General features: G+C 57.1%; 2 protein-coding genes across 3 annotated transcripts in view; one reads left to right on the forward strand and one right to left on the reverse strand.

Moving 5' to 3' along the window:
- SYN1 (synapsin I) overlaps positions 1 to 12,285 on the reverse strand; it is a gene marked incomplete at its 5' end in the record, with an annotated part of 46,530 nt that overhangs the window by 3,251 nt on the left and 30,994 nt on the right. For both annotated transcript variants that reach the window (XM_080795039.1, XM_080795038.1), the window contains 5 exons: positions 31 to 177; positions 1,261 to 1,363; positions 1,470 to 1,544; positions 1,643 to 1,785; positions 2,495 to 2,557. In XM_080795039.1, coding sequence (XP_080651165.1) covers positions 31 to 177; positions 1,261 to 1,363; positions 1,470 to 1,544; positions 1,643 to 1,785; positions 2,495 to 2,557 — 531 coding nt within the window. The remainder of the gene's footprint in view (positions 1 to 30; positions 178 to 1,260; positions 1,364 to 1,469; positions 1,545 to 1,642; positions 1,786 to 2,494; positions 2,558 to 12,285) is intronic.
- On the forward strand, positions 6,587 to 10,286 carry TIMP1 (TIMP metallopeptidase inhibitor 1). The gene is made up of 6 exons (XM_080795047.1): positions 6,587 to 6,715; positions 7,529 to 7,657; positions 8,397 to 8,476; positions 8,633 to 8,759; positions 9,012 to 9,136; positions 10,011 to 10,286. The coding sequence occupies exons 2-6, from the start codon at positions 7,537 to 7,539 to the stop codon at positions 10,179 to 10,181; spliced, it is 624 nt and encodes a 207-aa protein (XP_080651173.1). The 5' UTR covers positions 6,587 to 6,715; positions 7,529 to 7,536; the 3' UTR covers positions 10,182 to 10,286.

Genomic DNA, 12,285 nt, shown 5'->3' on the forward strand with positions numbered 1-12,285 from the left:
CTGGCCCTCGCCCAGCACTGGGGGCCTGACCTGGCTGTGGGACCCCCGGCCAGGGGAGGCATCCCGCTGCCGCTGCCTGGGCAGGGCCTGGGCCATCTTGTTGACCACCAGCTCGACGATGAGCTGCTTGTCTTCATCTTGGTGATCCCCGATGAGCGGCATGGAGGAGCCCACCACCTGGGGAAGGAAATGGGGTCCAGTGAGGAGAGAGGCGGCAGGTCCCTGGGAGGGTGACCGTGACAAAGCGCCTTCTGTTTTGAAAGGCATGGGCTGCTGCCAAGGAAGCAGATTCAGGCTGAGAGGCATCAGTTTTGCAGTGTAAGGAAGGCCTGTTGTTCACAAGGTAACTTATGGCCCAGGAAGGGGGGTGGGGGGCCTACAGCACAGAGTAGAGTTCCACGATCAGGCCCGTGGAGCGTGGGGCCAAATCTGCCCCCCCCCATGTTTGGGGATGACCCCTGCAAGCTAAGGGTTGCGTTTTACATTTTTTAATTGTTGGGGGGAAAAAGAACCACAAGAAGATTCCATGCCATGTGAAAATATATGAAGTTTAAATTTCTATGTCCATACAGTTTTAGGAGAACACAGCCGTGCCTTTTTTTCCTCTTTCTTTCTTTCTTTTAACATATTGACTTCAGCTGCTTTTGCAGAGCGGCTGCAACAGAGACCATACAGCCCACAAAGCCTGAAGTGTACGCTGTCTGGCCCTTGACAGAAAACCTTTAACAACCCCTGCTTTACAGTGTGCTCGGTGCTTGGTCGTTCACGAAGAACTCTGTGGCTTATATGGTGCTTTACAGTTTACAAAGCCGCTGTCCTTTTCAAGGGACTAGGGGATACATGTTGTGTTTAGACTTTGGAAAGTGCTTTGCAAGGGCACCACTGTTTACAAAATGCCTTACCACGGATAAAGTGCTACCTACCGTTTACCAAGCCCTCCACTTTTCAAGGCGCTTTAGAGTTTATAAATGGCTTTACTGTTTCCCAGAGGCACAGCTGTCTATAAAGAACTCTGGAATGTCGAAAGTGCTTTGCTCCGATAACAGGGACCTCCCTCCCAGTTTACAGAGCTCCTTTTTTTTTTAATAGTTTTATAAGGCACTTTGCTGTTCACGTGGCATTTCCTACTTTATAAGGTGTTTTACAGTTTGCAGAGGGCTTTAGTAGCCCCCTGCTGGGCCATGGAGAGCTGCAGGGTTCAGTCGCTGCCATGCGCCCGCCGCTCCCTCCGTACCCCCACCACTTTCTGGGTGCTCCCACCTCAATGATGTGATCCCTTCCGTCCTTGCCGTGCAGTGCTTCCACTGCGCAGATGTCCAGTCCCCCAAAAATCTCTGAGCATGTATCCACCCACAGCTTGTACCTGCCGAGATGGGGAGCAAGGCAGCCTGTCAGGGCCTGGCTTGGGGCATGCCACGCTTACCCCCCTCTCCCAACCTGCCCTCCAGCCAGGCCTAGGCCACCCCTACCTGTCAGACATGGCAATCTGCTCGAGCATCGCGGAGCCGGTGTTGGTCTTCCAGTTTCCTGACACTGACGTCCTCCTAGGGTGGGGGGCAAGAGGAGAGAGGACAGAAGCTCAGGGGAGCCTGGGCTGCCCAGGGCAGGGGACGCCAACCCCGGCCCTGGTCTCTTCACTCACATGTAGGCTTTGTAGTTCTGCCCGATCTTCTGGACGCGCACATCATATTTGGCATCGATGAAGGGCTCGGCGGTGGCGTACGTCTTGGTCAGCGCTACAACGCTCGCGATGTCCTGGAAGTCGTGCTGGTTGTCCACCTTTACCTGTGGGGGTAGGGTGGGGATCGGGGTCTGCTGAGGACAGGGCAGCCATGGGCCGTGGGGAGGCCTCTGGGTGGGGGCGTGCACGCCGACGGCCTCGGGAGCTGAGTACAGAGTTTTCACATGGACGCAACAGACACGCAGGTGGGGAGATGCGACTTGAAACATACTGAAAACGATTGAATTGTCCACTTTAAGTGGGTAAGTGTTATGGGCGGTGACTTTTATCTCAGTAAACCTGTGCATAGGAGTGCCCAGACCCAAAGTCAGTGGTCCACACAACAGGAAAGCACACAGAAGCACAGACATGAACATACACATCCCAAGTCCGTATCCTACATACACAGCGCCAGGGTCAGGGGGATGGAAAGCATACAGGACCTTAAGACCCTTGAACATGAAAGATCACATGCTGTGTGTTCAACCCAAAGGCATGCGTACACAGAGACACGAAGCAGGATGCACGAACAAAAGAACAGGACACACAGAACTGGTCGAATGTCTGACAGAAGACTGGGCCACCATAATCTAAGAATGCAAGGGAAACAATACACATCGATAAAGATGCCCCAGGACACACAAGCGTACAGAATGACTGGGGTGCATTGACTATGCAATATACACATACACGCATATGCACGATGCCAGGAGTGTGCACCATACACACACACACACAGACACACACAGACACACACCCCCTCTGGGGACTCACCTTGCCCATCCCGGAGTGTGCGTGCCCCATCTTCACCACCACAGGGTACGTCGTGCTGCTGAGCTGGTTGGGGGGGGAAGGCAGAGCGTGGTCAGGGCTGGGGGTCCGATCGCCAGGGGTGGGGATGGCACTGAGAGAAGCCCATTTAGTGGGAGCCACATCAGGAGCCACTTCCCAGAAGAGGCGAGTCAGAGGCAGACAGCAGCAGGGGTGTCACACAGCGTCTCTGAGCCCAGAATCGAACTCTGAGCCCTGCCTGCCCATCCCTCCCTCCACTATCCCCAAGTGCCAGACATCCCGCCTCTGCTTTCCCGGGCAGAGGCATGGGATAGGGGTGGGGGACTTTTCCGGAAAAGGGAAAGTTTGTTTTGACAGTGAATGGATGATAGAGAAGTGAGTGTGTGCATGTGCGTGCATGGGGGTGTGGTGGTGAGCACACAGTAACCAGACCCCTCAGCCAGGCTTCGTGTGTGAGTGTCGGTCATACACAGACGCAACCTACAGACCTGCACACAAACCCTCAGAACTCAGACCTACACAACCAAACCCAGAGATTCCCACACATGTCAACACCCGCAAGATGGAAAGACCCAGAACCAATACAGGCTCTGGGCACACTCTGCTCTCTGGCTCCAGATATCCACATAATCATTCAGCCAGCTGGGTGCTCGCACTTTGGGGCAGGCGCTCCGGGCCAGCCTCCTTGCCTAGCAGCAGACACACACACACACACACACACACACACACACACACACACACACACGAGCGCGCGCAGCCCCTTTCCTCTCACCTAAACCTACCAGACAGAGGGACACACAACACAGAGGATTACCCATGCAATACAGAGACAACTCTCAGAACGCAGCAGAGACACACATAACTGACAGGCACACACGACACAACCGGGCACAGACTCAACACTCACAGTCACACACGCAACACTCCCAGGCATCCGCACAACGAACAGGACCCATGCCTCCTATAGAGATATCCACCTTTCTAGGTAGTCACATAACCACCACCAACACGCCCCTGGGGAACAAAACGTACATCTAGGGACACACACACACATACACAACATGCCTTGCCATCTATACAAACGGAGACACACACACACACACACACACATTCGGGTGTGGGGGTACCCCGAGCGCCCTGCGACCCTGGCTGGGGAGAGGGGGCGGGGCCGGGCGCCCCCAGCTCGGGGGCCCTGCACCACCGCCCCCTCGCCCTCTCACCCTGAGAGATGGCTTTCCCGGAGGGGCTGCTGGGGGCGGTGGCGGTTCCCAGTTCCCGACAGGCACAGGAAGCCCGCAGGCTCAGGGTGACCGATTGACCTTCAGGCCTCACCCTCTCTCCCCGCACCCCCACCTTCCTCATTTCCCAAATGACTGGCGTCATGACGGGGCCCTGAGAGGCATGGTGTTGGGACAGGGGTTGCGGGGATCCTCTAGTTAGCATTCCAGGGTGACAATGCAGAGGCGGCGCCTGACGCACGCAAGTCTGCAGCGCACACGCAGCTCAGAGCTGAACACCACATCCACAATTACACGCGCAACCTCGACCCGCTCTGCAGAGGCTGACGGGCAACTCCCCGAAGCCACACGGAGCACGCGTGCACCACGCAGAGGGGCACATGCCACCTAAAGGCACACATGCAGTTCCTGGAGGCAGAGACACAGGAGAGCTGCGCGCTAGTGCACACGCACCCCCCCCACCCCACCGCCAATCCCCCAGGTTTCTAGGCCCCTCTTTTCATAAACATTCCCTGTTTGCACTGGACCTGAGCCTGAACACAGCCCCGGGTGTCCGGTGTCGGTGTGCGATTGTGCCGGCCCATGTGTGCAGGAGGGCAGGGAGCTTTGCTCTCTAGGATTCCCCTGGAGAGCCCTGCATTTTGACTCTTGGACTCTCCTCCTCCTCAGGCCACATGGCACCCCCAGGCAGGTCGCTGAACCTTCCCTGGGCCTCAGTTTCCTGATCTGTACAAGGGGCACAACGGAGGCCCAAAGCACTTGGCATGCTGTGGGCAATGGTGGGGTGTCTGCTCCGCACATCTGGCCGGCCCCACGGTCCCCCTCCACCACCCATCGGGCTACCCCCCGGGGACCACACACCTGGATACCCCTCCTTGACGCCCCTCCGGTTTCAAAGCCCGCACTACAAACCAGATGCCCAGAACCCCTCACGTGTAGACATGCAGCCCGACTTGGGGCTGACTCAGGCTGGGGAGTCAGAGCCGGCCTTGGGAAGCAGCGTCCGTGAGGGGCTTTCCCTTCCTGCACAGCTCCCTCCGGCCAAGCGCTGACTTACTCAGCCCCTGCCTCATTCACTCTCCCTCCCCACTTTCACAACCGGCTTCCCCAAATTCCTGGTTTACTTCCCTTCCCCCCATCAGGGTCATTTCTTCATCCTCATTCCTTGGTTGGTGGCTCTTGACCCCTTGGTGTGTCGCATTTTCCTCATCTGCCTAGGGAGAGACGCAAGTCTGTGCCTACCGGGGAAGTTGGGAGAAACAGATTAGTTATTTCAGGGAAAGTGCTTAGTGAGCTATCTAGCACACAGGAAGCCTCCTCCATCCTCAAAAAGCTCGGGGCGCCGTTATCAGCACGGGGGTGGGGGTGGGGGAGGGGCAGCCGACATTGATTAACAAGGAAGCAGCTGGGATCAAAGCACTCACCGAGATTTTAGAGCCGGGTTTAATACCCATAACAGCTGGTGGTGGTGGTGCTGGCCGAGCTTACCTCCCTGAGTTCCGCAAGCTTCAGGAGCAAGGGGGCAATGAAGCCCAAATGGGAGAATTTATACAAAGAATATAGGGCACAGCGCGCAGTAAGTGTTCAGTAAGTGGCTGCCGGCATCGCTCCCATCACTGTTATTATTGGTCTGCCTTCCCTGACTAACAAAGGATGTTAATGAGCCCTTAGAGCCCTTTCCCAGGACCCCAGGGAAGATTCAGGCAGCATCTGGAAGCTGGTGGGCAGGGATTGCTTCACCGCCCCACCTCCCCTCCAGAGGTGTGGGGGTGTTGGTGGGGAAGGGGCAGGGCAGGATGGGAGGGGATCTGTTTTCTCCTGACTCACTGCCCTCTTTCCCCACCAGTGAACTACCACCCCCCCCAACCCCAATGCTCACTAATTCACTGGCACGTTCCCCACTTGCCAGGGCTGTGCCACGCCTCGGGTGAGAGCCTAGCACCAGTTAGCCTGGGTTCAAATCCCAGCCGTGTCCTGTGATCCTGGGAAAGTTCTCCAATCCCTCTATGCTTCTATTTCCTCATCTGTAAAATGGGAATAATACCGGTACCCATCTCAGAGGTTTTACTGTGAGCTTTCAGTGAGAAAAGTTATGCTGAGTGCCTGGTACACAACTGGTGCTCTATAAATGCTGATCGTTTGTCTTTGTGTTTGTTTGTTTTTCTTAAAGATTTTATTTTCAGTGATCTCCACATCCAACGTGGGGCTGGAACTCACAACCCCGAGATCAATAGTCTGAGCCAGCCAGGAGTCCCTGCCTGTGTTTTTTAGAGGGGTTTAAGATCCAGGCTCTGGCTTCAGGCCATCTCAGTTCAAATCCCAGTTCTGCCACTTACTAGCGGTGATCTTGGCTAAGTCACTTAACCCCTCCGTGCCTCAGCTGCCCCACCTTGTATTCCTCTTCCACTCACCTGCCTTATCTCTCTTCCCTGCTTCTACTCCATTTGTTTCCTCTCTGCCTTGCTCGCCCTTCACCAGACTGTCAGATCTCCCGGGAGAGGGATTTCGGCGTGTGCTCAGCACACAGTAGGTGCACAAGCAATGTTTATTAAAGGGATGAACTCACTGGGGCTTCAGCCATGGGGAGCTGGGCGGGGGACTGGGTAGACTTTGGAGAGAGTTTGGAGAATTTAGGAATTGCCTCGGGAGGGGGGCTAGTTCTGCCTCTAAGCCCTGCACAGAGGCTGCCTGGAAGGACGGTGACTGATGTGGAGATGGGGGTGGGTGGCCAGGGCGAGGCCCAGAGGGAGGGAGAGGAGGAGGGTGCATCTCCTTTTCGGCAGCCCTCGGCCCGCCCCTTGGCCTCCACCGAGGGTGGGCGGATGAGTAATGCATCCAGGAAGCCTGGAGGCCTGTGGTTTCCGCACCGCTCCCACCCCCGCCCCTCGCGTGGACATTTATCCCCTGCTGCTCAGGCCCTGCCGCCATCGCCGCAGACCCAGCACCCCCGAGAGATACACCAGAGGTAGGCTGGGGCCCTGGGCAGCCCCCGGGGCCTGAAGCCAGGCTGGAGCTTTCCTGCCAGACCCCTGGCTGCTCAGCCTGGCGGGCGACGGGTTCTGGGATCCTGGGCTGGTCAAGGGGAGGAGGGCGGGAGGGTGCTGGAACGGCTCCCCCAGTCCCCATGCTCCAAACTCCTTGGAACCCCGACATCTACCCCCGACTCCTCCGAACCCATGAGCCCCTAATATCACAGCTGCCTTCCAGGCCACCAGCTCCCCTAAATTCTGCTCCCCCAACCCTCCAGACTCCTAAATCCCCAACTCCACAACTTTCTCTGCTCCCAAACCCTTCAGGCACCCCGCCCCCTTAAGTCCCCAAACTCCCCGAACCCCCAATGTCCTCCCCATTCCTGAGCTTCTCTCCATTCCCCCAATCTTAATATGCACAACCCTGAAACCCCAAACTCCTCCAGCTCCCCAAACCCCAAATTCCTCACCCCAGCTTCTCGACCTTCCCACTTTCCAGCGTCCCTAAATCCTGTAACCCCTCTGCCCCCTTATTCTTTAAATCCCACAATCTCATGCCCTCCCCACTCACTCAGTCCCTGAAATCGCTCAAATACCACAACTCCTAGACTCTCCCAACCCCCAGCCCTCTCAGCTCCTCTGGGCTCCCAACTCCCAAATCCCCAACTTCCTTAAAATCTCCACACACATCCAACCCCTCAAGCCCAGAGTGCAGTCGCTTAGTTGCCTTCCAAGCTGGCAGTGGGGGTGGGAGGGGGGGGCTGCACACATTGGCAGAGGACCACCGAGTACTCCTCCCCACCCCGCAGCACCCACCATGGCACCCTTGGCACCCCTGGCCTCCTGCATCCTGTTATTGCTGTGGCTGACAGCCCCCAGCAGGGCCTGTACCTGTGCCCCACCGCACCCGCAGACAGCCTTCTGCAACTCCCAGATCGGTGAGTGCACCCCACTCTGCCCCACACACTCCGTGCTTTGGTTTCCCCTCAATCCTGCAAGGTTCACAATGGCTCCTACCTTTAGAGCAATCCCACTCAGCCCTGCACTGACTGACTTAGACACACTGGCATCCTCAGTCTTCCTTGATTTCTCCAGGCCCAATCCCACCCCAGCGCCTTTGCACTGGCGGCTTCCTCTGCCTGGGACACCATTTTGCGAAGGTCTTGGGGGTGGGGGCGGCCCCAGATGTCAGGATGGTCTTCCTGGACTACCCTGTTCGAAATTTTAACCCCCATCCCCTAGTACTCCTGATCCCAGCTCTAAAATTCCCCAACACACTGAATGCCTCCCATACGCTTATTTATTTCGCTTGTGTTCAGTCTCTTCCTGGCCAGAATGTGAGCTTCACAAGGGAGCGGGGCTTCTGTGGTTTCTGTTCACTGTGGTGTTCCTACCACCCAGAACAGTGCCTGGCACACGGCGTGCTCCGAAATATCTGTGGAGCGAATGAACACACGATGAGTATATGAGAAAGGCTTAAAGCAGTTCCTGGCAAAGAGTAGTCACTCAATATAGAGATTAATCGATTACCCAGGGTGTACATCGCTTGGCGTGCCAGCTGGCATTCCAGCGATCCCTACTGAAGTCTGGGCTTCGCGAATGTTAGGACTGTGATTATTTTACTTTATGGGCTCAGGCAGTCCATTTGACTCGTCTTCCCCTCGCTCCCTCCTGCAGTCATCAGGGCCAAGTTCGTGGGGACTGCAGAAGTCAACCAGACCGACTTAAACCGGCGTTACGAGATCAAGATGACCAAGGTATCCCTCCCGCCTTTTCCCCAGCACTTCCTAACATCTTCCTTCCCGTCAAAGTCTAAGCCCAGGAAGTTAGCTGTGATGTCAGGATGCTAGAGAGGACTTCAGGGAAGAGCGTGGAGTGGGAGGGCTGTCAGTAAGACAGACTCTTGTTGACAGATGTTCAAAGGGTTCAGCGCCTTGGGGAATGCCTCTGACATCCGGTTCGTCGACACCCCCGCCCTGGAGAGCGTCTGCGGATACTTCCACAGGTCCCAGAACCGTAGCGAGGAGTTTCTCATCGCCGGTGAGGCCCCGCCCCCTCGCCCGGTGCCACGCCAGCCGGTCCCTCCGACGCTGCCCGGCAGCCGGGACGGGGCGAGGCTCCGAGGGGCTGGTCCCAGTTGAAATGGGGACCGCCCTGATCTCAGCCTATCAGAAAAGCCGGGGCTTTGCCCCGCCGGGGTCTGTGAGCCAGGGACGCCAATCAGGCGCCGTCCTGGCCGCCCTCCCCCGGCCCAGCCAATCAGCTGCTGCCTGTTGCCCCCCACCCCCCCAGGAAACCTGCAGAATGGACACCTGCAGATCAACACCTGCAGTTTCGTGGCTCCCTGGAACAGACTGAGTAGCGCTCAGCGTCGGGGCTTCACCAAGACCTATGCCGCCGGCTGCGAGGAGTGCACGGTGAGTGCCTGGGCCCTGCCCGCCTCCTGGAGAGCGACCCTCGGGGCTCTTCCTCTAAACCGTGGCTTGTTTCTTGCTCCCTCTGGCCATACCTTGTCCGTATGGCTGCTCCCCAAACCCTAGGGCTGCCCCTGATCTCTCTTGCTGTTCCCCCGAACCTGACACTGTTCCCTGGAAATTCTGGTTGTTCTTAGCTGTGTCTGATTCCTGAGGACTCCGCCGTTTCCCGGACTGTCGGGCTGCTGCTTTTCCCTCTAAATCCCCCTCGTGACTATTTTCTAGTCCCCTGTCTATTCCTGACCCTCCCCACCCCCACCCCGGGATTATTTCTTGGTTCCCTAGAATGTTCTCCAAGATCCCAAAGTGCTGGTCCCCCAACCCACTGACTCTTTTTCCCCAGCATCTCCGATTCTTGCTCTGACAGCCTCACACACAGGGGTGTGTTTTACATTGCCCTTCTGACTGTCCAAGGCTTTCTCCCGATGGCCCTGAACGTCCTCTGATCCCAGTGACTGTGTCTGAGCCCCATGGCTCTCTCCTATTCCCAAGTCCCCACCCCCCCACCCCTGGGCCAGCTGTTCCCTATCCTTCGGGATAGTTCCCCTGGAAGCCTGCCTGACCGCCCCCCCCCCATGACTGTTCCCCAACCAGTATTCCAGGAAACTGATCACAGTTGGCTGGATTACTGTGGCCAAGCCCAGTGACTGTTCCTCCAGCGGGAGGGGCTGTTCTCAAGTCTCTCCCCAGGTGGGGCAACCCCAGGTCTCCCTACCAGCTCAGTGTTGAAAACCGAGGAGGGGAAGGTTCTGCTGTGTAGGGAAGGTAGGGGCAGGGGAAGAAGCCCTCAGAGACACGCCTCCCTCCCCTCCGCTAGGTGTTCTCCTGCTCATCCCTCCCCTGCAAGCTGCAGAGTGACACTCATTGCTTGTGGACCGACCAGTTCCTCACCGGCTCGGACAAGGGTTTCCAGAGCCGCCACCTTGCCTGCCTGCCCAGAGAGCCTGGGCTCTGCACCTGGCAGTCCCTGCGGCCTCGGGTGGCCTAGATCCCACCCCCAGCGGAAGCCGGAGCCTGCACAATGTTTACCCCATTTCCCACTCCTGTCTGTCTTCATCCCAAAAGACAATGAAATAAAGAACTACCATCCAGCAGGCAGTGTCCCCGTGTCATGTCTGGGAACAAATCCATGTCGCTGATGACCTGGTGGCAGCACCAGGGGACTGAGGCCGAGGGGGGCGAGGGATGCGAAATCTGTATTTCGCCTAAAATTTCAGGTATTGGGAGTCATTCTCCATGTCGGCATCAGCACCCGCGATCGGCCACACCAGCAATGGCCATTTCACCTGCATTGCCCACCACAACGTACCAGATAATCTCGCTTTCCCCGATGCTTAAGAACAACTTACCAGGCTAATTTCTGATCCCTGTTTGCACCGGGCTCTCTAGAAAATTATCCCGCTACTGACAAATCACTATCTCCTGACAAATCACTACCTCCCTGGCAGACCCCTCTATTCACAAGCCCCTCTCCAGTCGCCAAGCTCATCGACAAATGTCTTACTGATTGCCAAACAGCTCTCTTCTCCTGGGCACTGTCCTGATGTCATCCAGGAGGAAGCCCTGCTCCCTCCACATCTGTGGGTATTGCCATCCCCACCCTTAGGTTTCCTACTGTGAGTCTGACTTAAGTGAAAGGGGAAAGCTGGGGGGTGCTCAGAGCGCCCCAGCGTCCCCTCTCACCACGTGACCCAGCCAGGGCCTCTGGAAGAAGGGGCAGCCTGGGCTCCCCACCCGTGGCCTGAGGGAGAGTGGCCGTTTGAGGAATAGGAGGGATGAGGAGAAGTTGTGATCTGGAAATCCCCAAGCTCTGCCCTTCATCCCCTTCCCCTACTTCTTCCTCACTACCCCCTTTTAATATTTACTTATTTATTTGAGAGAGAGAGAGAGCAGGAGCAGGGAGGAAGAAGCATAGGGATAGGGAGAAGCAGACTTCCCGCTCAGCAGGGAGCCCGAGGCGGGCCTGGATCCCAGGATTCCAGGATCCTAAAGCAGGCACTTATCGCCTGAGCCACCCAGGTGCCCCTCCCCTAACTCCTCTGACTACCACTGAAGGCAATACAGCAGTGAAGTGCAGGTAGGGTTCAAAATCAAGACCAGCCAGGTATGTCAGCCGACACTGCCCATGTATCTCCCATACAGACATTGCCTTACCCAAACTGGGGCCTCTAGACCCAAGCCTCACCTTTCTGGCTCATCTTCCCCCACAAATCCTGAGCGACAGATGCTCCAAACATTCCCTTCCGCAGGCCTTCTTGTTCCCCAGCGGGGCCCTTCCCAGTCCCTGGCTTCTGTCCCTTACGCCCCAAAGATCCTGATTCAAGTGAGCTCCTGGGACCCAGAATCTCAGACTGGTGCACACTCGAGCATCACCCTTGATCCGAACCTGCTTGTGAAAAGGCTCTAGTGCACCCTCTTCGGTGAAGGAAAGGAGCTCCCCTCTCCAATTCCCTCCCATCGGACTGCCCACCGCTCCTAACAAGAAGCCAGATCTCCTCCAGGGAGTTCTGGGGTCAACAAGCTGGCCCCCTGGATTCTCTATGGCCCTCCCTCTTGCACTCCTGGGAGATGCCCCCAGGGCCCGACGTATGTCCCAAATCAGGATGGATAGATTTTGAGCTCTCTGCACCTGCTTCTCTGCCCACTCAGGGGACAACCACTGCACCGACAATTTCTGTGTCAACATTGAGACCTCGGTTATGCCTTGGCAGGCTCTGAACCCCGTCCACTGAAAGGGGCAAATGGCCCCTTGGCTGATGCGTATGACTGTAAGGACCCTTGGTGCCCTCATTGCTATGGGCTCAGCTGCTATGGGCTCAGCTGCTCCCAACAGTTCACCAAACCCTAGTAGCAGCTCCCTGCATTCTTCCACTGTTGTTCCTGGTCCCAGGGCCCATTCTCCGAGCCCTTAGCTGGGCTGGAATCCCTGGGAGGAAGGTGAGGTAGGATCAGGCCGCGGAAAAGGCCAGAGCGTGGAGGCCGGTGTCCCGCCGCCTTGCCCGCCAGCAGGTGGTGCCCTGGTTCCAGACGGCAGGGCTTCAAGGCCGGGCTGACCAGCAGGCCCTGCGGAGGCCAGAACAACATCCAAGGCC

Source organism: Martes martes (assembly GCF_963455335.1).
Source record: "Martes martes genome assembly, chromosome: X".
In the NCBI taxonomy this organism is placed as follows: Eukaryota; Metazoa; Chordata; class Mammalia; order Carnivora; family Mustelidae; genus Martes; species Martes martes.